A 25,442-nucleotide genomic window follows, 5' to 3' on the forward strand; every position below is an offset into this window, starting at 1 on the left:
GTGGAGAGTTTTTCCACTGATTCCCATTGACTCCAGTTTTGCTACAACTCCTTGATGCATTACTCAGTCAAATGCTGCCTTGATGTCAAGGGCAGTCACTCTCACTTCACCTCTTAAGTTCAGCTCTTTTGTCCATGTTTGAACCAAGGCTGTAATGAGGTCAGGAGCAGAGTGGCCCTGGCGGAACCTGAACTGAGCGTCACTGACCAGGTTATTGCTAAGCAAGTGCCGCTTGATGGCACTGTTGATGACACCTTCCATCACTTTACTGATGATTGAGAGTAGGCTGATGGGGCGGTAATTGGCCAGGTTGGATTTCTCCTGGGCATACCTGGGCAATTTTCCATATTGCCGGGTAGATGCCAGTGTTGTAGCTATACTGGAACAGCTTGGCTAGGGGCGCAGCTAGGTCTGGAGCACAAGTCTTCAGGACTGTTGCCAGAATGTTGTCAAGGCCCATAGCCTTTGCAGTATCCAGTGCCTTCAGCTGTTTCTTGATATCACGTGGAGTGAATCAGATTGGCTGAAGACTGGCATCTGTGATACCGGGGACCTCAGGAGGAGGCCGAGATGGATCATCCATCCGGCACCTCTGGCTGAAGATGGATGTAGATCTTCAGCCTTATCTTTTGCACTGATGTGCTGGGCTCCCCTATCATTGAGGATGGGGTTGTTTGTGGAGCCCCCTCCTCCAGTTAGTTGTTTAATTGTCCACCACCATTCACTCCTGGACATGGCAGGACTGCAGAGCTTAGATCTGATCTATTGGTTGTGGGATTGCTTAGCCCTGTCCATTGCATGCTGCTTCCATTTGGCATGCAAGTAGTCCTGTGGTGTCGCTTCACCAGGCTGACACCTCATTTTGAGGTATGCCTGGTGCTGCTCCTGGCATGCCCTTCAGCACTCTTCATTGAACCAGGGTTGGTCCAGTGGCTTGATGGGAATGGTAGAGTGGGGGATATGCCGGGCCATGAGGTTACAGATTGTGGTTGAATATAATTCTGCTGCTGCTGATGGCCCATAAAGCCACATAAATGCCCAGTTTTGAGTTGCTAGATCTGTTCAAAATCCATCCCATTTAGCATGGTGGTAGTGCCACACAACGTGATGGTGGGTACCCTCAGTGTGAAGACGGGACCGTCTCCACAAGAACTGTGCAGTGGTCACGCCTACCAATACTGTCATGGACAGATGCATTTGCGACAGGTAGATTGGTGAGGATGAGATGGACAAACTGGTCAGTGGCAAGTGGTAAAAAGTAAAACCACAAAGAAGAAACCTCCACAAAAGGAACAGACCACCGCCCAATCCAGTGGCAAGAGGAGGTTACAGTCTGAGACAGACTAGGGCAGCTCCTCCTCATTGGACGAGGAACGGCCGGAACAACAGCACCTGTAAAAGAAGCAGCAGAACTCAAAGGAGCTGGAAGAGCAAGCCCCCCAGCTCCGGGGCACGGGAAGCTGTGATAGGCACAGCGTGCCCCAACCCCAAAGCACTGAACCCAGCGAGATGCCCAGCGCACCCCAGCTCCGGGACACCGAGAGCAATGAAACGTCTGGCGCACTCCAGATCCGGGAAGCCGGGAGCAGTGATATCTTCGAGGAGGAACAGAGGGGAAAGACACCAACAGCAGAGGCCAGCCCAGGCCTTGCTGCCTACAAGACCCCCCAATGTCACCCCAGCGAAATAAACCCCCCATGAGTAACCAGGAGAGGTTTCTGAGCCCAATGAATGTGAAACAGCTTGCATACACTATGGGTATGCAGGACCAGACGCAAGGACTGGGACTAGCAAGGACACCTGGTGTGGGAAGCAACACCCAACTTTAAAATGGGTATAAAGATTGCTTCGATCAACGTGCGTAGCGTCAAATCCAGTATGCGATGTGTTTCGACCTTGGACTACCTCGCCAAGGTCAAAGCTGACCTACTGTTTCTGCAGGAGTGTGGAATACCACACCTCAGCACCTACAGGCAATGGTCACGATGGTGGTCCCATGGGACATCGATCTGGTCAGAGGCAAATGATTCCCATTCCTCCGGCCTGGGTATTCTGCTGCAGGGAGGCAATTTCATCATCTCTGAAGTTAAGGAGGTGGTGGGTGGTCGCCTCCTCGTAGCAGATGTAATGTACAACAATTCTCCGCTCCCGGTTCAATGCAACGAGTGGCTGACCATCTTCCAGCATCTCCCACTGCTGCTGGCGATGTTCAGGCTGGTCATTCTAGGCAGTGACTTCAACTGCATCATTAACGCAACTGGACGATCCGGCAGTGACGATAGCAAATTGGACGCTATGTCCAGGTTCCTAATGGAAAGAGTAAAAGATGCCAAACTGCACGACTTCTTCAGCAAACCTGCAAACGGAGCGCAGCATAGATACACCTGGTCAAGATCGGACGGGTCTGCCCGTTCCAGGATTGGTTTCCTGTCTGTGTCCCATGCTGTCACGGTCAGATCTACCGACGTCAAGCTGGTGTTCTTCTCCGACCATTGCCTCTTACTGGCTGACTGTTACTTACAGGACGACCAGCGGGTTGGCAGAGGGATGTGAAAGCTCAATGCTACACTGCTAACCCCAGAGAACATTGAGGAACTCAAAAGGGATTACAAAGGTTGGACAACTGTGAAACCTTGCTTTGAGTCCCCGGTGCACTGGTGGGAGGCGATCAAGGAGAACATCAAGAGGTTCTTTATCCTCAAAGGTGTTCAGAGGGTGAAAGAGAGACAGAGGGAAATGTCCCGACTCCAGAAAAGAATGCAAAATCTGCTCCAGCTGCAGTCGATGGGGGTCGAGGTCAAGGAGGATCTCCAAGAGGTGAAGAGCTGGCAGGCCTTGCTCTTTGCCATGGAGGCCTCCAAGATCATCCTCCGGTCCAGAGTCAGCTCTGTTGAGCAGGTTGAGATGTTCACGCGCTTTTTCTTCCAAAAGGTACACAGAGAGAGCTCTGTGATCAACGGCCTGAAGGAAGAGGATGGCTCGGTAATGTCTTTGCAGTCTGACATACTAAGAATTAACAAATCCTTTTATGCTGGGCTGTACGACATGAAGCCCACAGACAGCATGGTCTCCCAGTCCTTCCTGTCATCTATCACGGAGGTCTTAGATGATAGCATGAGGGAGAGACTGGACAAGCCACTAACTCTGGACGAGCTGACAAAGGCCGTCAGGTCCTTCAAGACAAGTAGAGCTCCCGGAAGTGACAGCTTACCAGTTGAGTTGTATTCGGCTCTGTGGGACTGGATTGGCCCGGACCTGCTGGAAGTATACGAGAGTGTGCTCCTGGCCGGCAGCATGTCAGAATCCATGAGGAAAGGCATCATCACCCTCATCTACAAGTGGAAGGGGGAGAGGACGGAAATCAGAAATTGGCGGCCCATCTCACTGCTTAATGTAGACTACAAGATTCTGTCCAAAGTCATCGCCAGTCGGGTCAAGTCTGCTCTGGATTTGGTGATTCACCCTGACCAGACCTGTACTGTACCCGGCAGGAAGATCTCTGATAGTCTTGCGCTACTCAGGGATACGATCACCTATGTATGGGACAGGAGGGTGGACACCTGCCTCATCAGCCTGGACCAGGAGAAGGCTTTTGACAGGATATCGCACACCTACATGATGGATGTGCTTTCCAAAATAGGGTTTGGGGAGGGAATCTGCAATTGGATCAAACTACTCTACACAAACATCAGTAGCACAGTCTCAATCAATGGGTGCGAATCAGAGTTTCCCGATCCAATCTGGAGTCAGACAGGGCTGTCCTCTCTCCCCGGTCTTGTTTGTTTGCTGGGTCGACCCTTTTGCTGAGTCCATTAGGAAGGATGTGGGCATTAGAGGAGTGACAATCCCAGGCAGTGGAGGCACTCAGGTTAAAACCTCCCTGTACATGGATGACGTCGCCATCTTCTGCTCGGATCCGCTGTCCATTCGCAGACTGATGAGCATCTGCGACCAGTTCAAACTGGCTTTGGAGCCAAAGCGAACCACGGCAAGAGCAAGGCCATGTTCTTTGGGAACTGGGCCAACCGATCCCTTGTCCCTTTCACCGTCAGGGCAGACTATCTGAAGGTGCTGGGGATATGTTCCGGAAGGGCTGGGGCGTGCGGCAAAACCTGGAAGGAACGAGTAGCCAGGGTACAACATAAACTGAGCATGTGAGAGCAGTGATCGCTCTCCATTGTGGGTAAGAACCTGGTCATCAGGTGCGAGGCGCTCACGTTGTTGCTGTACGTGGCGCAGGTCTGGCACATACCGCACTCCCACTCCGTGGCAGAGCATCGAACCATCTTCCACTTTATCTGGAGATGCAAAATGGATGTTCAAACCTCTGGATAAGGGCGGAAAAAACGTACCCAACGTCGCCCTCATCCTGATGACCACTTTCGTGTGCGGCGGCATCAAGCTGTGTGTAGACCTCCAGTATGCAAACACCAAGTGTCACTACATGCTGAGGTTCTATCTGTCCCCAGTGTTGTGATGGATGGGCCTGGTCACATTGCCGTGGAACCCTCCACCCAGTTGGACCGTGCCGTACCACCTATCCTCCGTGGAAGTTTGTGCAGAAAAACACCTTTGACCACCGATCCATCAGGCAGTGGTCTGCATGGAATGACCTCAAGGCCCTACACGAAAAGGAGATGGTGGATCCTATCGGATGGTTCCCCGAGCAGACCGCCAAAGTCATTTGGCAGAATGCCTCATCACCAGAACTTTCAAACAAGCACCAAGACGTAGCTTGGCTGATGGTGCGAAGGGCCCTCCCCATCAGATCCTTCCTGCATGCCCAGAGTCTCACCCCGTCCACACGCTGCCCTCAAGGTGGCTTTGGTGGGAAAGAGATAGTTGCCCGCCTCCTTCTGGAATGTGTCTTTGCAAAGCAGGTGTGGAAAGAGATGCAGTGGTTTTTGTCGAGTTCATCCCAAGCAGCTCTGTAACACAGGAATCTGTGCTCTATGGGCTGTTCCCAGGGACGCACACCGAGATAAACATCAACTGCTGCTGGAGGACCATCAATTCAGTGAAAGACGCTCTTTGGTCTGCCTGAAACTTGCTGGTCTTCCAGTGCAAAGAGTTGTCCATGAATGAGTGTTGCAGACTGGCACATTCCAAAGTGCAGGACTGTGTGCTGAGGGACACACTGAAGCTTGGGGCAGACACCACAAAGGCTCAATGGGGAAAGACCATGGTGTAAGGTCCTCCCACCATAGTGAACGGAGGGGCTGGATCCATGGAAAACCCCTCGGGCTGTATACACCAAATATGGTTTAGCTGTAAAATGTACATGGACTGTAAAATGGAATGGAAGGGCTGTGAGGCAACTCACTCCTATATTGAAGAAAACTGATTTCCTTTACACTTGTTGGAATGTCAACTTGGTGCTGTTTTGAACTGTCTTGTACAGTTTTTTTTTTTACAGATTTTTATGAATAAAGTATATTTTTGGGAAAAAGAAGATTGGTGAGGATGAGGTCAAGTCAGTTTTTCCTTCTTGTTGGTTCCCTTACCACCTGCTGCACACCCAATCTAATAGCTATGTCCTTTAGGAATCGGCCAACTCGGTCAGTAGTGGTGCTACCAAGCCACTCTTGGTGATGGACATTGAAGTCCCCCACCCAGAGTACATTTTGTGCCCTTTTTACCCTCAATGCTTCATCCAATTGGTGTTCAGCATGGAGGAGTACTGATTCATCAGCTGAAGGGGTTGGGGGGGGGGGGTGGGTGCATGGTAGGTGGTAATCAGCAGGAGATTTCCTTGTCCAGGTTTGACCTGATGCCATGAGACATCATGGGGTTCGGAGTCAATGTTGAGGATTTCCAGGGCCACTTCCTCCCAACTGTATATATACCACTGTGTTGCCACCTCTGGTGGGTCTGTCCTGCCAGTGGGACAGGACATACCCAGGGATGGTGATGGTGGTGTCTGGGAAGTTGTCTGTAAGGTATGATTCCGTGAGTATGACTATGTCAGACTGTTGCTTGACTAGTCTGTGGGACAACTCTCCCAACTTTGGCACAAGTCCCCAGATGTTAGAAAGGAGGACTTTGCAGGGTAGACAAGGCTGGGTTTGTTTGCTGTTGTCATTTACAGTGCCTGGGTCGATGGGTGGTCTCGTAGAGTCAGAGAGATACAGCACTAAAACGGGCCCTTTGGCCCACCGAGTCTGTGCCGACCAACAACAACCCATTTATACTAATCCTATGTTTTTAATCCCATATTCCTGACCACATCCCCACCTTCCCTCAATTTTCCTACCACCTACCTACACTTGGGACAATCTACAATGGCCAATTTACCTATCAAACTGAAAGTCTTTGGCTGTGGGAGGAAACCACAGCACCCAGCAGAAACCCACACAGTCACAGGGAGAATGTACAAACTCCACACAGGAAGTACCCAGAACTGAACACGGGTCACTGGAGCTGTGAGATTGCGGTGCTAACCACTGCGCCACTGTGCCATCTGTCATAGAAACATAGAAAATAGGAGCAGGAGTAGGCCATTTGGCCCTTCAAGCCTGCTCTGCTATTCATTATGATCATGGCTGATCATCGAACTCAGTAACCTGTTCCCGCTTTCGCCCCATATCCTTTGATCCCTTTAAACCCAAGAGCTATATCTAACTCCTTCTTGAAAACATACAATGTTTTGGCCTCAACTGTGTAGCGAATTCCATAGGCTCACCACTCTCTGGGTGAAGAAATTTCTCCTCATCTCAGTCCTGAAAGGTTTACCCTGTATCCTTAGACTATGATCCCTGATTCTGGACTCCCCCACCATCGGGAACATCCTTCCTGCATCTACCCTGTTAAGTCCTGTTAGAGTTTTATAGGTTTCTATGAGATCCCCCCTCACTCTTCTGAACTCCAGCGAATATAATCCTAACCAACTCAATCTCTCCTCATACGTCAGTCCCGCCATCCCAAGATCAGTTTGGTAAACCTTCGCTGCACTCCCTCTATAGCAAGAACATCCTTCCTCAGATAAGGAGACCAAAACTGCACACAATATTCCAGGTGTGGCCTCACCAAGGCCCTGTATAATTTCAACAAGACATCCCTGCTTCTGTACTCTCGCTATGAAGGCCAACATACCATTTGCCTATTTTACCGCCTGTTGCACCTGCATGCTTACCTTCAGCGACTGGTGTACGAGAATACCCAGGTTTCGTTGCATATTCCCCTCTCTCAGTTTATAGCCATTCAGATAATAATCTGCCTTCCTGTTTTTGCTACCTAAGTGGATAACCTCACATTTATCCACATTATACTGCATCTGCCATGCATTAGCCCACTCACTCAACTTGTCCCCAATCACCCTGAAGCCTCTCTGCATCCTCCTCACAACTCACCCTCCCACCCAGTTTTGTGTCATCTGAAAATTTGGAGATATTACATTTAGTTCCCTCATCTAAATCATTAACATATATTGTGAATAGCTGGGGTCCTAGCACCGATCCCTGCGGTACCCCACTAATCACAGCCTGCCATCGGAAAAAGACCCATTTATCCCTACTGTTTCTTTCCTGTCTGCCAACCAATTTTCTATCCATCGCAATCCCATGTGCTTTAATTTTACACATTAATCTCTTATGTGGGACTTTGTTGAAAGCTTTCTGAAAGTCCAAATAAACCACATCCACTGGCTCCCCCTCATCAACTCTACTAGTTACATCCTCGAAGAATTCTAATAGATTTGTCAAGCATGATTTCCCTTTCGTAAATCCATGCTGACTCTAGCTGATTCTACCACTGTTCTCCAACTGCTCTGCTATAAAATCTTTGACAATGGACTGTAGAATTTTCCCCACGACCAACGTCAGGCTAACTGGTCTATAATTCCCTGCTTTTTCTCTACCTTCCTTTTTAAATAGTGGGGTCACATTAGCTACCCTGCAATCTGTAGGAACTGTTCCAGAGTCTACAGAATCTTGGAAGATGACCATCAATGCATCCATTATTTTGAGGGCCACTTCCTTAAGTACTCTGGGATGCAAACCATCGGGCCCTGGGGATTTATTGGCCTTCAATCCCATCAATTTCCCCAACACCATTTCTGTACTAATACTGATTTCCTTCAGTTCTTCCCTCTCACTAAACCCTGTGTTCCCCAACATTTCTGGTATGATATTTGTGTCGTCCTTTGTGAAGACAGAACCAAAGTATGCATTTAGTTGGTCAGCCATCAGACTGTAAGGGACCTACATTTGTCTTCACCAATCTTTTTCTCTTCACATACCTATAGAAACTTTACCGTCAGTTTTTATGTTCCCCGCAAGCTTGCTCTCGTACTCTATTTTCCCCTTCCTAATCAATCCCTTGGTCCTCCTTTGCTGAATTCTAAACTGCTCCCAATCCTCAGGTCTGTTGTTTTTCTGACGAATTTATATGCCTCTTCCTTGAATCTAATGCTATCTCTAATTTCCCTTGTAAGACATGGTTTGGTTACCTTTACCATTTTACTTTTGCGCCAGACAGAAATAAACAATTGTTGCAGTTCATCCATGCGCTCTTTGAATGTTTGCCATTGCCTTTCCACCGTCGTCCTTTTAAGTAACATTTCCCAATCCATCATAGCCAAATCGTGCCTCATACCTTCGTAGTTTCCTTTACTAATATTCAGGACCCTTGTCTCAGAATCAACTACGTCACTCTCCATCTTGATGAAGAATTCTATCATATTATGGTCGCTCATCCCCAAGGGGTCTCGCACAACCAGATTGTCAATTATTCCTCTCTCATTACACAATACCCAGTCTAGGATGGCCTATTCTCTAGTTGGTTCCTCAAAGTATTGGTCCAGAAAACCATCCCGTATACACTCCAAGAATTCCTCCTCTACGATATTGTGACTAATTTGATTTTCCCAATCTATATGCAGATTAAATTCACCCATAATTACAGATGTTCCATTATCGCATGCATCTGTAATTTCCTGCTTAATACCATTCCCAACATCACCACTACAGTTTGGGGGTCTATGTACAACCCCCACTAACGTTTTTTGCCTCTTAGTGTTTGTCAGCTCTACCCATACAGATTCCACATCATCAGAGCTAATTATCTTTCCGCACTATTGTGTTAATTTCCTCTTTAACCAGCAATGCAACTCCACCGCCTTTTGCTTTTTGTCTGTCCTTCCTAAATACTGAATACCCCTGGATGTTCATTTCCCATTCCTGGTCACCTTGTAGCCATGTCTCCGTAATCCCGACTATATCATACCCGTTTAAATCTATTTGCGCGATTAATTCATCCAATTTATTGCGAATGCTCCACGCATTAAGGCACAAAGCCTTAAGACTTGTCTTTTTAACATTACTTGTCCCCTTCCCACTATTTATCACTGTGGCCCTGTTTGATTCTGGCCCTTGATTTCTCTGCCTATCACTTTTCTTATTCCCCTTCCTGTCTTTTGTTCTTGTCTTTGATCTCCCCTCCTCTGACTCCTTGCAAAGGTTCCCACCCCCCCTGCCATTTTAGTTTAAACCTTCCCCAACCACTCTAGCAAATACTCCCCCTAGAACATCAGTCCCAGTCCTGCCCAGGGCTTCTTCCTTTCCTTCATCTTTGTAGCAGTTAGATACAACTGAGTAGCTTGCTGGGCCATTTCAGAGGGCATCTAAGACCCACATTGCTGTGGGTCTGGAGTCACATGCAGGAAAAACCAGGTAAGGACGGCAAATCTCCTTCCCTAAAGGACATTAATGCACCAGATGGGTTTTTACAACAATCGACAATGGTTTCATGATTACCACTTGTCCCCTTCCCACTAGCTTTTCAATTCTAGATTTATTAACTGAATTCAAATTCCACCATCTGTCATGTCGAACCCATGTCCCCAGACAGTTAGCCTGGGGCTCTGGGTTATTAGTCCAGTTACATTCCCACGATGCCACCTCCCCTCCCCAGAATGGCCTCCTTCTGTACTGTAAACATTCTATGATGATGTGAGGTGCTGCAAGGGGATTTAAAGTGTCAGACCCACTTGATCAAAATATATGAGGAGCCCTGAAAATCCACATCATGTTAATATATATCCTTAAGCAACATGAAAATGGTTCACAGCAGACTGATCATTGAAACTAACTGAACTTCAGTAAATCCAAACATAGTGGGCTGAGTTTTATGAGGCCTCCGGCGTTGGGGGTCGTGGCGGGGGGCCTGGAAAATTCTTCCAGGAGAGGCCTGCCATGATACCCGACGCCAAGCAGGTCCCGCTGGCCTTGGTGCTGCCCCCTGCTGCCGAGCAGCGGGACCTACATTTTAATATGGCAATGAAAGTTAATGCACGCAAATTAACTTACCTTGTCCTGGCAGCCGTCCCACGCCTATATTCCATCCACCGTCTGCAAATTCCGTGCCTTCTGAACTCCGTTAGGCGTTCTGAGGCGTGACACTGGTGGGGAGAGGGAGGAGGAATGAAATTCTCAGGGCGAGAGGTGGGGAGAGTGGTTAAAACTGTTTCCATTGGCTGAGGGGATGGTGAGAAGGAGTAAATATATTTTTTCATTATTGGGGGTGAGGTGGTGGAGGAAGGGCTTTGATGTTTCATTAACTGTTTTTATTGACATAAAAAGTGATGTATTCTTTCAAATTTGAAAGCAGCTGTCAGGGCGTGAAACCTTTTAAAAATGGCGTCGGCGCCTGTGCGGGTGGCGCTAGATGCCATTGTTGGGGACTCACCGGCCACCCCCCCTCTCTATCATCAGGGGGCAGCTGCTCCGCCCCTCCATTTAAATGAGCTCCCATGTGAAATATCATGGGGGCTCAGCGATGGCGCATCCGCACCTGAAGACCGCCGACCGAAGAGCGCGGCGCCATGAATTGCAGTGCGCACTTAAATTCAGCCCAATGCATTTTCAACAATTTCTCAGGAGACAGTGGAACAGAATTTTTTCCCACATGTTGTTGATTGTTGTGGTTTGTTTAGACAAGGTACCAACATGCATGACTTGTTCGGAACAGTGAAAAGTGTATGGGAAATCTCAAAAAGTGCATTTGCCCAAAAGCTTGAGCCAAACTGAATTGACCGAATTAGCACATAGCTTAACAATCATAGAATCATATAGCGCAGAAGGAGGCCATAATGCAAGTGCCAGATCATGATCTTGTTTTTTCCATTTTAAGTATTTATCCAATTCTCTTTTGGAAGTTACTATTGAATGTGCTCCCACCACCTTTTGAGGCGGTGCCTTCCAGATTATAACAACTCGCTGCTTAAAAGAATTTCTTCTCACCTTCCCCTGGTTCTTTTGCCACTTACCTTAATTCTGTGGCCTCTGGTTACCGCCCCCACCACCAGTGGAAACTGTTTCTCCTTATTTACCCTATCAAAACCCCTCATTATTTTTAACACCTCTGTTAAATATCCTCTTAATAATTCTCTGCTTTAAGAATAACAATCCCAGTGTCTCCAGTCTCTCCACATAACTGAATTCCCTTATCCCTGGTGTAAATCTCATCTGTACCATCTCCTTGGCCTTGACATCCTAGGGTGGCGCCTAGAAATGGACACAATACTCCATCTGAGGCCCAGCCAGTGATTTATAAAAGGTTTATTGTAACTTCCTTGCTTTTATGCTCTATGCCTTGATTTATAAAGCCAAGGATCCCATATGATTTTTTTTAAATAGCTTATCAACTTGTCCTGCCATCTTCAAAGATTTGTGTACGTGAACTCCCAGGTCTCTTTGTTCCTGCATCTGCTTTAAAATTGTACCATTTAGTTTATGTTGCCTCTCCTCATTCTTTGGATTAGGGACGAACATTTAAACTCATTGTGCTTCAGAATGTATGATATCCTCTTGTTCTATCAAAAGAATGTTAAAAGCAATCATTTTGCTGCAACAACAGCTTCAGTGTGTGCTATGTTGTGATAAGGGTAGTAAAGATAAAACAGGCATTGCAGAGATTGAAGGCTTAAAGCCACTCTTTATTGTTTCATTTTAGTCGAGATACAACATTGTCTAATCCATCATAATCACAGATACCATTTGTTACATTATTACACAACTTATGCCTTTCAAACTCTCATACTAATGCAGTGAAAATAGTTTCATTATTAAAGAAATACTCAGGGTTAAAGCTCTATATAGCCTGTGTAGGGTTGGAGATGTGACATGTGCATGACAGAAAGTTCCCACTTTTATTAAACAAGCCTTATGTTGCAGCACACTTTCAATGGCTGAGGATGTTGCACTAAATGAGTCTTTAAGGAAATTCCTCAGAGGAGGTTCCTCACCTGACATCTTACTCTGTCTCAGAAGTAAACTGATGTGGATGGGCAGGCTCTGCAGCCTGAACTCCCTTGTTGGAGCTTAGTACTGGGGTCATCTTGAATCAAAATCTATTCTGAATCTATTCTAGCTGTGTCAGAAGTCAGAGGTGACAAACATCAGTCGGCAAAATGGATTGTCTGGTAACTCAATCATTACTGGTATCAACTGATGGCAGACTGACAACTGAACCAAGGTTGGGCTCATTTCTGACAAATGCTGGTAGTTATATGGGAAAAACTAGATGTCTTCTCAACTGCCATGCAATCCACTGTGGAACATAACATGACTGGTCCATTTTTTAGGGAATGGTCTTGCAAATGGTCTACACTTAAGAAAGAAATTAGGAGGGCAAAAAGGGGCCATGAGATTTCCCTGGCGGATAAGATAAAGGAGTATCCTAAAAGATTCTATAAGTATATTAAGAGTAAAAGGGTAGCTAGAGAGAGAGTAGGTCCCCTTAAGGATCAGTGTGGCAATCTATGTGTGGAGCCACGGGAAATGGGCGAGGTCTTAAATGAATATTTCGTCCGTATTTACCGTGGAGAAGGTCATGGAAGCTGCTGAGTTCAAGGAAGGGAACAGCAATATCCTGGAGTATATCAACATTACAAAGGAGGAGGTGTTATTTATTTATTTAGAGATACAGCACTGAAACAGGCCCTTCGGCCCACTGAGTCTGTGCCAACCAAGAACCACCCATTTATACTAACCCTACAGTAATCCCATATTCCCTACCTACACTAGGGGCAATTTACAATGACCAATTTACCTATCACCTGCAAGTCTTTGGCAGTGGGAGGAAACCAGAGCACCCGGCAAAAACCCACGCGGTCACAGGGAGAATTTGCAAACTCCGCACAGGCAGTAACCAAAATTGAACCCAGGTCCCTGGAGCTGTGAGGCTGCGGTGCTAACCACTGCACCACTGTGTTGGAGGTTTTGAAGCACATTAAGGTGGATAAATCCCCAGGGCCCGACCAGGTGTATCCTATGGAAAGCAAGGGAGGAGATTGCTGGGGCCCTGGCAGAGATTTTTTGTATCATCATTAGCCACGGGTGAGGTACCAGAAGACTGGAGGATAGCTAATGTTGTGCCTTTATTTAAGAAGGGCAGCAGGGATAAGCCAGGGAACTACAGGCCTTACATCAGTGGTGGGAAAGTTATTGGAAGGGATTCTGAGAGACAGGATTTATATGCTTCTGGAAAGGCATGGTCTGATTAGGGAATGGCTTTGTGTGTGGGAAATCATGTCTCACGAATTTGACTGAGTTTTTCGAGGAGGTGACCAAGGGGATTGACGCGGGCAGGGTGATGGACGTTGTCTACGTGGACTTTAACAAGGCTTTTGACAAGGTCCCACATGGTAAGCTGGTCCAGAAGGTTCGAACACATGGGATCCAGGGTGTGTTAGCAAATTGGATACAAAATTAGCTTGGTGATAGGAGGCAGAGAGTGGTAGTGGAGGGTTGTTTTTCAGATTGGAGGCCAGTGACCAGTGGTGTGCAGCAGGGATCGGTGCTGGGCCCTCTGTTGTTTGTCATATATATTAATGACTTGGATGTGAATGTAAGGGGCATGATTAGTAAGTTTGCAGATGAGACCAAAATTAGTGGTATAGTGGACAGTGAAGGAGGTTGTCTAAGGTTACAACAGGATATAGATCAACTGGGAAAGTGGGCAAGGGATTGGCAAATGGAATTTAATGCAGACAAGTGTGAAGTGATGCATTTTGGGAAGTTAAACCAGGGCAGGTAATATACAGTGAATGGCAGGGCCCTTGGGAGTGTTGTTGAGCAGAGAGACCTTGGGGTGCAAGTACATAGTTCCCTGAAAGTGGCAACACAGGTAGACAGGGTGGTGAAGAAGGCGTATGGCATGCTTGCCTTCATTGGTTGAGGCATTGAGTACAAGAGTTGGGACATCATGTTACAGTTGTACATGAGGTTAGTTAGGCCGCATTTGGAGTACTGTGTGCAGTTCTGGTCGCCGCACTACAGGAAAGATGTGATTAAGCTGGAGAGGGTGTAGAAAAGATTCACAAGGATGTTGCCTGGTTTGGAGGGCTTAAGTTATAAAGAGAGATTGGATAGGCTGGGTCTGTTTTACCTGGAGTGAAGGAGGCTGAGAAGGGACATGATAGATGTATATAAAATGATGAGAGGCATAGATAGGGTAGATAGCCAGAGTATGTTTCCCATGGTAGGGGTGACTAAAACTAGAGGGCAGAGATTTAAGGTGAGAGGGAGGAGGTTTAAAGGGGATCAAAGGGGTAAATTTTTCACACAAAAAATAGTGGGTATCTGGAATGAGCTGCCTGAGGAGGTGGTGGAGGCAGGAACAGTAGCAACATTTAAGAGGCATCTGGACAGGCACTTGAATGAACAAGGCATAGAGGGATATGGAATTAATGCAGGCAGGTGGGATTAGTATAGATAGGCATTATGGTCGGCATGGACACGGTGGGCTGAAGGGCCTGTTTCTATGCTGTATGACTCTATGACTCTAAATGTTCCTTGCCCATACTCAATTCTGTATCTGACGTGAGAGTAGAACAGTGTCTCTCTATTGACCTGAACCTCAAGATTCTACACGCCGAAAAGAATCAAACTTTGAGTTTCTCCTATCCAGAACTACCTAACAGTGGAGGAAAAAAATTGTGGTGCTCAGGCATCACATTTAAGTAGCTGCATGAAAATAGAAGACAGCAAAAGCAATGGTGATCATATCTGAGCCCTGGGAAGAATCCATCTCATGCAATGTGTATTTTAAACTCAGGAGCTGATATGGGCCAGTGTGAAAATGCAGGTTGCGTGGGGTTGGTACAATTATAGCAGCCAGAGCATCATGCTTCCCAAATGGGATAAGTATATTAAGGCACAAGAGCTTTGAACCCTGAATAAACTCAATAAAAATTTGCAGAACATTATTCATAATGAGCCCAAGGATCACTGGAAGGGATTTGAACTCTGTCTAACAAAGGAGTGGTCTGTAAATGGTATGGGAACCAAAGGAGCTACTGTTGCCAAATTAAGGTCAGATTCCAGAACAGAATTGGAATAAGATCACCCGAACTGTCCAGGACACAAATTCCTTAAAAGGGCAGTGTAGCTGGCAACATTTCTCGTGAAGACAGCAATTAAGATTTGTATGCAGTGGTTGAATGAATCAGAATGACTTGTCAGAAAAGTACAATGAAAAATAAAATTAAAATGATGACACTCGTACCAGTTAAGAGAGTTCTGAAAGGCTCATTTGAATACATAAAAAGAGGAAGGAGGGGCATTCTGTATTGAAAATAACCCCCCTCCTCCTTACAAAGTATTAAAAACTGTTCTTGCCATATCACAGACCAGATTAATTAACACTTTCATTCTATAAATACATAATTATCACCAAAGTTAGCTCTATTAGTTACTTGTAAAAATCTATCAGTGACTAATACTTAAAAACATTGCACTGAGATGTCCTTGAAAATCTTCTGTAAAACACAACAGCCAAATAATAGAAATACACAATGAAAGTTGGAAGATACTAAGAGAAACAAAAATGTTTTTTAAAAAACGAGAAAGGAAAGGGAAAGTAACAGCATAAATGGGAAGAATGAAAGTCTTGAAGAGGTGTGCTGGGACTGAGTTCATGCATGTGGTGACCCCTAATATGAGTTCCTGATCTGACTGTGCTGACAAGGGAGATCGTGAGCAGAGACTGAATGCTACTACACAGGGTAGAAGGTGCCAGAAAGTTAAAACCAGTAGGTATGTTGTTTTCCCTCATCTTTCTTTAAAAGGTGTATGTAATATCTTTAGGTCTCAACATACTGAGGGTGCATTCCAGCTCAAACAAGTTGTTATCTCACTGCTCTGAAACATAAGCAAGTAACTGTATTAACCCTGTTCCACTCTGCCTGGCAGCACAGTCATGGGTTTGTTTTTGTAGCTTGGGATTTTGTGAAGTTTGAACTAGGAGTTCTGTATATATTTATGGAAATGTCCTTAGATTCAAATACCTGAAATTAGGTTAATAATGTTTGCATGAAGGAATGAACATAGGAACACAGGAACAGGAGTAGGCCATTCAGCCCATCGAGCCTGCTCTGCCATTCAATTAGATCATGGCTGATCATTTACCTGAACACCACTTTCCTGTGTTATCCCCATATCCCTTGATGTCATTAATAGGAACATAGGATGAAGAAGAATTGGTTTCTGAGGAGAGTGCAATTTTTTAAAAAATCAAATGAAGGCTTCTCCTGTTAGTTGGAGAGTTTTGAAGGAGACATCTGTAACAATATGACAAACTTAAACCACTGACTGGTGTATTCAAATACAAATGTGTCCTCTAACATACTCAGTTTTCAGGAAAAGGAAAAGAAATAGTGTTACTGATCAGGAAAGTAAACCCCATGACCTACAGACCAAAAGTAGCTCTGCTTCTTTCCAGCTATGTAGATTTTTTATTAATTTCTGAACATGATGCCAGCCAGGTTATATTGATCCCAGACTGTTACAATTAAATGGAATATTGATAACCATTGCAGTGTTAATGGTGAAAATGCTCTTCTGGGTGAAAACCCTATAGTTTATTTGGTTATGGAAGTGAAGGTGTATTTACTTTTCTTCAGTTCCACTGTTCAAATAGGAGAAAACTCTTGATTATAACTCATAGTCCTTTAATTATTGAACACCTGAGCATTGATTATACAAGTCTCTTACTGAGGCAGCACTGAACTTGGTGCATCTGTCACACGGGCAGGAGAAGCTGAAAAATGTCACCAGAAATAAAGATTACTACTGAAAGCCATCGCAAGTATATTATGCACTAATACAAAATCTGAATTAAAGTTACTCCCAATCCTGATCAGTCTTTTAATACAGTAGTTATAAACATCTTTATACATTTTCTGTCAAAAACTAAGCACAGTCCAACCTTTCCATTGTGGTACTTATATAGATAAATAGTTTGCTTCAGAGCTGGTTACTATTTGCAGTTAAATAAAGCCAGACAAGGATAGTAACTGCAGTCGGCAAGTGCACCCCATGTCATCCCCAGTCCAAGTGCCTCAGCCCTTAAATTGCTTCCAGTGCACGTTCAGCCATACCAACACCCAAAACGTATTCTCTAACAAGCATACTGATCGTATAATCGAAACATACAGTAGCTTCACAAAATATCCCTATACATTTACATCAATGCAAAATTATAGGGAAAAAGGGCCATCAGCAGAGTTTAGCTTTCTCCACTTTACATGCGTCATGTAGCTTTGAAAATGCCCAGAGTCTGCTGTGAGTAGAAGCTGCTAATTGACTCTTGTTCATAGTGCCATTACATCTTGGGTAGATCACAAATTAGGGGTAGAGGGGTAACCTCTATGCGCGGTGCCATTGAAGAAAAAATGTGATGTTATGTTACACCAAATAAAAATGACCTGAAGTTTTATAATTCCAGTGCAACCAGATTCTATTTCTGAACCGTATGATGGTAAGCAGCATTGGGTTTTGATGGGAAGATGTATACGCTTGAACTGGTTTAATTATTTGTTGAAAGAAATGACAGACTCACCAGTTTGTTTCGTATTGCAATTGCTCGTGACTGGACGAGCAGCTTCGTCAACTGCATTCTGAGCAGGGCAAAATACTTTCACTGGACCTCTTCCTTAAAGTAACCAACATGATGAATTGTTATTTTTTTCTACATATATAATAATTTGAATGATTAAAATGTATGGAACAGCTGTAATAAATCATAATTAAAATTAATTATAAATAGGGTATGATTTGGCAATATTCTGCTAACTTATACACTTACGATATGCAGAACAGTGTTCAACTATCACAATTTTACATAACTAGACTCAGACTTAGTTGAGATCAGACAATGACAAATCACTTGCCCTATTTAAAAAGCTGTAAACTAAGTGATTCACATGACATTATTTACATGCATCACCTGAATTGCAAGATAGCAATCCAAGCTTTCACTCACTCATTCAGGGATTTATTGTGAGTTCATTTAACTCATGCAGATTTTGTTCAGTATGTAGAAGGTAAAACAATAAAAGCATTGTAGCTGACCTACGGCATAACACTGCTGTATTTCACAGAGTTAAGGGATATTACACAAACAGCTGGATACTAAAACACATGGAGATATAATAACTGAAGACTACATCACTGTATGATTGAAGGACAGGTATTGCAGGTATAAATATATTGATAAAATATTAAATTAAATCTGTGGGTGGTATATTAAATTTGCCTCAAGCAAGAAGAAATCAAAAGTCATATTTCTCTTATTGGTTCAGGAAGCAACTTAACTACAAAGATTTGCTAAAATATGGATCAGGAAAGATTTCATAGAACCCACACCCCCCTGCCCCCCAAAGAAGAATCAACCACTTGAAAAATTTATATTTCTGAAGAAGGAAATGCTCCACCAGTCCATTTTAGCTGCCTGTTCAGATGTTTGTTAAAATCGAAAATGGTGGGATCTAAGTGGATTACTGGTGGTTAAATAACTTGGGCATTTTAACAGCTCATCTGCCCTATTCTGCTGGGTGCATGAGGTTAAAGACCCCCTGCTCCAGCCCCACGCGAGGTCCAGTGGTTTTAATTTTACATCTCAGTTAGTGAAATAGAAAGGAAAACCTTTATTTTACAGTGGCTTCATGAATATATCTTTAAAATAATTCTCAAATATTGTTGGCTTTAAATGTTACTTAACAAATTCCATATTCCAGCTTTTAAAGTTGTTATTTTGCCCACAATATTCTGAATTGCACAAGTATCAGAATCCCACTTCACCTGAGACTGACAAAACAAAACACATGTTTTTAAATATTATTCATACATACTCACAAAAACTCCATATGTTATATATTGTAAATAAATACATAGGCAGGAATTAAATCAACAAATCTTGAGGTTCATCTGACGTTTAAAACTCCTTGAGGGTAATTAGGACCTTAGGTCAAAAGGGTGATATTGATTCAGAATCACAATATACACTGAAGGCATGGAAATGAAAATCTGGTATAATGGGTGGCTGAATCAATATCACCTGTTTTACATTTTCATTCTAAGTCAAAAATACACACAAGGAGTTTCAATCTATTATGTATTATTCCTTAAACAGAAACCATCTTAACATTCTAATCCCCATGTTTTGCCAAATGACTATTTTATCTGTACAGCACTAAAAATTGGTCTGAAATGTTTCAATCTTCTAACATGCAAATACTACACAAGCCAGATATTATAATACTTTTGTTACGACCCGGTGAGAATGAGGTCTAGGGTTCCCTTTCAGCCTTCACCTTTACCGCAACAGGGTTTAATTTTAAACACTGTTTTTAGCTCCCCCTTGGTGAATCCTTGTTCACCGCTTTCCAATTATTAAGCAAAGAAACCAGAACAAACAGGCTTTCGTAGGTTTAAAGAAGAAAAGTTGAAATTTATTGAACTTAAACTCTAATTCGGGTAACACCTACGGATACACGACACGCCCACGCTAGCAGACATACGCGATACATGTATTCAAATAGAGACAGAAAAGAGCAGAAGGAAAATAAAGTGGAAAGGTTTGAGGCAATATCTGAACAGTTGTCATTAAGGTTCTTCAAGCTCACTGTAGTGTCCTTGATTATAGGTAGATCTTGCTTTTCACTGGGGCCCAGTATTCTTCTTAAACTTTGTTTGCTGTTGGAGACTTTTCTCTCTTGGGGTTTTTGTGTCTTCAGTGGATTCAGAGGCTTGTGAGAAAGAGATGGGAGCAGGCAGACAGACAGGAGGTCTTCTTCAGTCCAGGAGCATTCTGCTTTCTGCTGGCTCTCAGATCAAAACTGTACAATTCAGAAACCCGCAGGTTGCCAAGCAGGTTAGTCATGTGACTAACTGGTCTGAACACGTCTTGGCTCTGTGTATTTCATCATCTTAGCAGGGAATGGAATGTGCTTCCCTGCCTTCAATGTCTGTTGGTAGGTAAATTCATTTTCCAGCCAAGGTCTGGCAGTCCTTGTAAAAGGCCTTCTCTTCTTCCCAGTAAAGAACTGAAATTTAATATCCAGGTGGTGTAATTAATATGCCTCATTCTTGGCAGGTGGGGGCCTGCTTGACACCTCCACACCCACAGGAATGAAATGTGATTTGAGAAAAGCACCGTTCATTAAAAGGGTTGACAGAAAATATAACATACAGAAAAAAAATGCATTTCTCTCATTCATTTCCATTCATTCATTAATCCCAAAGCTTATTAAAATTGCCTGTCTTTTCTTGGTGCCAGTGCTGCTTTAATTGCCTCCTTTTTGGCATCCCAGTAAACATGTGGTTCTTTGGGGAAAGTTTTCTACAGTTCGCCCTTTCCATGACTGTCTCGGGCCTTTGTTCCTGCTGAGGTCTGCCAAGGGGCAGATTTAATTAGCCCTAAGTTGGAGTCTTTTCCCCAAGAGAGTCAGTAGTGGGTGGGTCTATCCTAATCTCTCTTTCAGTACTTTGCTGAATTATGCAAAGGCTTTTGAGTTTAAGGGGATGGGTGGTTTTCTTTTTCTGACTGTGACAGAAGATCCTTTGCTAACCTCCCTTTTGTCCTAGAGGACACTTCTGCCTCCAGGTACTTGTGCAGACTCTACTGCATTCCCCTGTGGCACTTTGAATAGGTGAGGCATCATCCTCACGGTTTCTCTGCCCCCTTTCTTTATCTTTGCAGGTTCCTGTAAATGTTGTTAGCAACTCTGGTGGGGTGCTTCTAGTGTCTGCATTTACGTAGGAGGATGTGGGGTCTAACTTTTCACATTTTTTGGGGTTGGCTGACCAGACAATAGAGGTTTTCAGCTGGGATTCCTCCCAGACTTCCTTTAACCTACCCTCCTGGTCGCTTTTTCCCCTTCCCTGTTTAACCTTTTGCAGGCCTTGTGCCTGCCAGTCGCCTTTTGTTCTCGGCAGAGGTCCCTTTCAGTTCACCAGCCCTCTGCTGGAGGGTCCTTCTAACGCCGGTACAGGACTTAGGGGTGCAGGTTTCACTGTAGGTTGGGGTTTCCCCTCAATCTGGCACTTGTGGCAACTCCTGCAATACTCCACTACATCTTTGGCCAGTCAAACTGCTGTCTTATGTGGGTTTTGGTCTTTCGTATACCGGCATGTACAGCCACTGTAGTCTTGTGGGCCCTTCTTAATATCTCTCCGGTACCTCTGCGGCACCACTAACTGGTGAACTGCTGCCCATTCCTTGACCTCAGGTCTGTGAGGAGAACTCCATTTCCTCATCAGTACCTCATTCTTTAAATAGTAGTAATCAGGGACTCCCTCTGCTTCAGTTTCAGACTGGGCAGCCTGTGCTAACTCTCACAATACTGGGTCAGCTCGCTGACACACAGCTAGGGAAAATCCATTTAATTCATTCCCTGGGTCTCCTAACTTTCCAAAGAAAGACTCAGACAGACAGACCTGGTCATCTGCCTGCAGGGCTAATTCAGTATCCTCTGGGGGAGCTGGTTTGATCATGGCCTGATCCACTAAACATTCAGGGAAACTGCAGGGGTCCCTCTCCTGCCACTGCCCCGTCTCTCTGACCTCCTGCAGTCTTTCTTTCACTACTGGGGGGCTACCACCTTCACCCCCGCCAGATCATTACCTAGGAGCAGGTCAACCCTGTCCACAGGCAAACTAGGGACAATCCCAACAGTCATCAGTCCCAAAACTAGGTCACACTCTAGGTGCACCCAGTACACAGGTACAGGCATACACTGCCCTCCAATACCATTCACCACCATTCTGATGTTCACTGCACTCTCTGGGAGAAAGGTCGGGCCTTTTCCCACTAAAAGGGATCTAGTTGCCCCTGTGACCCTGAGAATCATTATGGGCTTGCTTGCCCCACTCGAGGGATATGGGGTTACTTTCCCTTCAGACACTAAATCCTGATAACCTCAGGAATCCTATTAAGTTTTCCTGCACTTGCAGCCCTAAGCTTCCTGGGTCTTACTGCAGGTAAAGCCACAGCTTGTTCTGCTGTGCTTTCCATCAGTTTCACTTCTTCACTGAGTGGTTGTGCCCTGATTAACCCTACCGGTTTTCCCTTTAGTTTCCAGCAGTCAGCTCTTAAATGCCCTACTTTATTACAATGGAAGCACACAGGTCTCCGGGTTTCACTCTTGCTCACAGCACCTTCCTTTTTGGCTAGAGGAGGGCCCCCTTGTCTACTGCTTTCCTTTCTCTCCCAGGACTGCTTTGGCTCCTATCACCTTCCCACCCTTTGTCCCTCTCGGATTTGTGCAGGTGACTAGGAAAGGTTCTCCCCTGGGAAACAGACTTATAAATTAAAGCAAACTCTTTGGCCAGACCAGCCACTTGCCAGGCTCTCTGGACCTGCTGCTCCTCTACATGGTACTTTATGAAGAATGGGAGAGAGTTTTTAATTTCCTCTAACAGGATTACTTCCCTAGCTGAGCTGTACTTTAAGAGCCCTCAGCCACTGGTCAAAAGCCAGCTGCTTACTTCTTTCAAACTCCAGATAAGTTTGATTAGCTTGCTTCTTAAGGGTTCTAAACTTTTGGCGATAGGCTTACGGTACTAATTCATATGCCCCAAGGATAGCACTTTTTGTCAGTTCATAATTTGATGAACTCTCATCTGGCAACAGGGAATAAACCTCATGGGCTTTTCCAGTTATCTTGCTTTGCAATAAAAGAGGTCAGGTCTCAGCTAGCCATTTTAGCTGCCTTGCCAGTTTCTCAAAGGACTCAAAAAATTCTTCCACATCTTTCTCATTGAAGTTTGGAATTAATTGAGCTAGTTTTAATAATTCTGTACCCAGCCCTGAATTACGGTCCTCCATCTTGGCCATGCTTTCACTGGGGTTACTCTGTCGCCCCCTAGTTAACTCAAGCCACTTCAGCTCTTTCTTCGCCTTCTTCCTGGAATATTTTTTCTCTCTCTCTCGTTCCTTCTCCCGTCTTTCATTTTCTTCACGCTCCTTCTGGAAGGCTCTTTCTTTCTCCCTCTCTCTTTCCACAAATTCAAGTTTCCTCTGTTCTAATTGTATCTTTGCTAGCAGTACCCTGTCTGGGTCTACTTCTAACCCTGTTTCTGCATCTTCAGATTCAAGAGAAAAATGGTTGGCCACTAGCCTTAGGAGTTCAGATTTCCTAGCTTTGCCACACTGCTCAGCCATTTTTCTCAACTCCTCCATAGACAGTGCTTTTAACTTATCCCAAGTTGCTTCACCCTGGCTTGGACAGCTACTAGCTTCAGTCACAGACATGTTAGTATTCAATCACAGACAACCACAAAAAAAATCTGTATTGAAATCTTGCTCCTTTTTTTTGATTGGGAACAATTTGGCTTCCCGCTTCCAATTTCTCTCATTTGTCTGTGGTTCAATTCCAGACACTAGCACCCAAATTTCTATTATGACCCGGTAAGAAAGAGGTCTGAGGTTTCCTTTCAGCCTTCACCTGGTCTTACCGCAACAGGGTTTAATTTTAAACACACCGTGTTTTCAGCTCCCCCTTGGTGAATCCTTGTTCACCACTTTCCAATTATAAACCAAAGAAACCAGCACAAACAGGCTTTCTTAGGTTTAAAGAAGAAAAGTTTAAATTTATTAAACTTAAACTCTAATTCGATTGACGCCTAAGGATACAAGACGCGCCCAAGCTAGCTTGCATACGTGATACACACAGGCAAATAGAGACAGAAAAGAGCAGAAGAAAAATAAAGTGGAAAGGTTTGAGGCAATATTTGAAGAGTTGGTGCTAAGGTTGTTCAAGCTCACTGTCGAGTCCTTGATTGGAGGTAGATCTTGCTTTTCATTGGGGCCCAATATTCTTCTTAAACCTTGTTCGCTGTCAGAGACTTTTCTCTCTTGGGGTTCTTGTGTCTTCAGTGGATTCAGAGGCTTGTGAGAAAGAGATGGGAGCAGGCAGACAGACAGGAGGTCTTCTTCAGTCCGAGAGCATTCTGCTTTCTGCTGGCTCTCAGTTCAAAATTCTCAGTACAATTCAGAAACCCGCAGGTTGCCAAGCAGGTTAGTCATGTGACTAACTGGTCTGACCACTTCTTGGCTCTGTGTATTGTATCATCTTAGCAGGGAACGGAATGCGTTTTCCTGCCTTCAATGTCTGTTATTATGTAAATGTTTTTTCCAGCCAAGGTCTGGCAGTCCATGTAACAGGCCTTCTCTTCTTCCCGGCAATGATTTGAAATTTAATATCCAGGTGGCAAAATTAATATGCCTCATTCTTGGCAGGTGGGGGCCTGCATGACACTTTGCTATTTTATAAATGCTAATATTAAAATCTCCTATAGATTTGCAATAAAATAGATCAGAATGGCTCTGGCATTAACTGTATTGGGGAAATAGGAACACTTTAAAACTTGTGCATCTTTGAAACTGCAGATATCATACAAAATAACTTAATATACAGTAATGAGGAAAAAAAGGTAGTGTGTTTTATGATTGCACTTGACTTCCAGGAACTGGGTTCTGATTTAATTAATATTCTCCTGTCCATTGTTCAACTGCCAGCAGACTTTTGTTTAAAACTTGTACTCTTTTCCAAAAGACTAAGAAAGACCTGGGCATCGACTCAAAGCATCTTGGTCTGGAGGCTTCGGACATGGAGATTCTGGATGTTGCATTAGCATATCTGTAAAACAGTAACCAAAATTAAAAATATGTAAACAAATGAAGATTGGCCTCATATGACAGGCTATACATACACTATATATGCAGCTTGCTAATATAAATCAGCCATTTTAGTAGATTGGTAATTGCTACAATGTATTTTAAAAAAGAACAACTTGTATTTATAGAGTGATTGGATATGGTAGTGATTAAAACCAGGGATGCCCAAAAGGCCAGAGTTAGAGGAGCGCAGATATCTTGGAGGGTTGTAGGCCTGGAGGGGATTACAGAGATAGTGAGCAACGAGGCCATGGAGGGAAGTGAAATCAAGGATGAGAACTTTAAAATCAAGACACTGCTTGACCAGGAGCCAATGTAGGTCAGCGAGTACAGGGGTGATGGGACTTGGTGTGAGTTAAGAAATGGGCAGCAGAGTTTTGGATGGCCTCAAGTTTATGGAGAGTAGAATGTGGGAGACCAGTCAGAAGTGTGTTCGAATAGTCAAGTCTAGAGGTAACGAAAACATGAATGAGGGTTTCAGCAGC

The 25,442-nt window shown here is 44.5% G+C and overlaps 1 protein-coding gene across 3 annotated transcripts in view; it reads right to left on the minus strand.

The window, feature by feature from the left end:
- Positions 1-11,974: 11,974 nt before the first annotated feature.
- Positions 11,975-25,442, minus strand: part of LOC137383216 (glutamine-rich protein 2-like) — a 190,684-nt gene continuing 177,216 nt past the window's right edge. For 2 of the 3 annotated variants that reach the window (XM_068055707.1, XM_068055706.1), the window contains exons 19-21: positions 24,848-24,919; positions 17,839-17,931; positions 11,975-17,037 (exon numbers count right to left, since the gene is read on the minus strand). In XM_068055707.1, coding sequence (XP_067911808.1) covers positions 16,988-17,037; positions 17,839-17,931; positions 24,848-24,919 — 215 coding nt within the window. In that variant the 3' untranslated portion in view covers positions 11,975-16,987. Of the gene's footprint in view, positions 17,038-17,838; positions 17,932-18,675; positions 19,086-24,847; positions 24,920-25,442 lie in introns of those variants that run through there. The other variant, XM_068055708.1, reaches the window with a different exon arrangement.

This window comes from Heterodontus francisci, chromosome 24 (assembly GCF_036365525.1).
Source record: "Heterodontus francisci isolate sHetFra1 chromosome 24, sHetFra1.hap1, whole genome shotgun sequence".
Taxonomy (NCBI): domain Eukaryota; kingdom Metazoa; phylum Chordata; class Chondrichthyes; order Heterodontiformes; family Heterodontidae; genus Heterodontus; species Heterodontus francisci.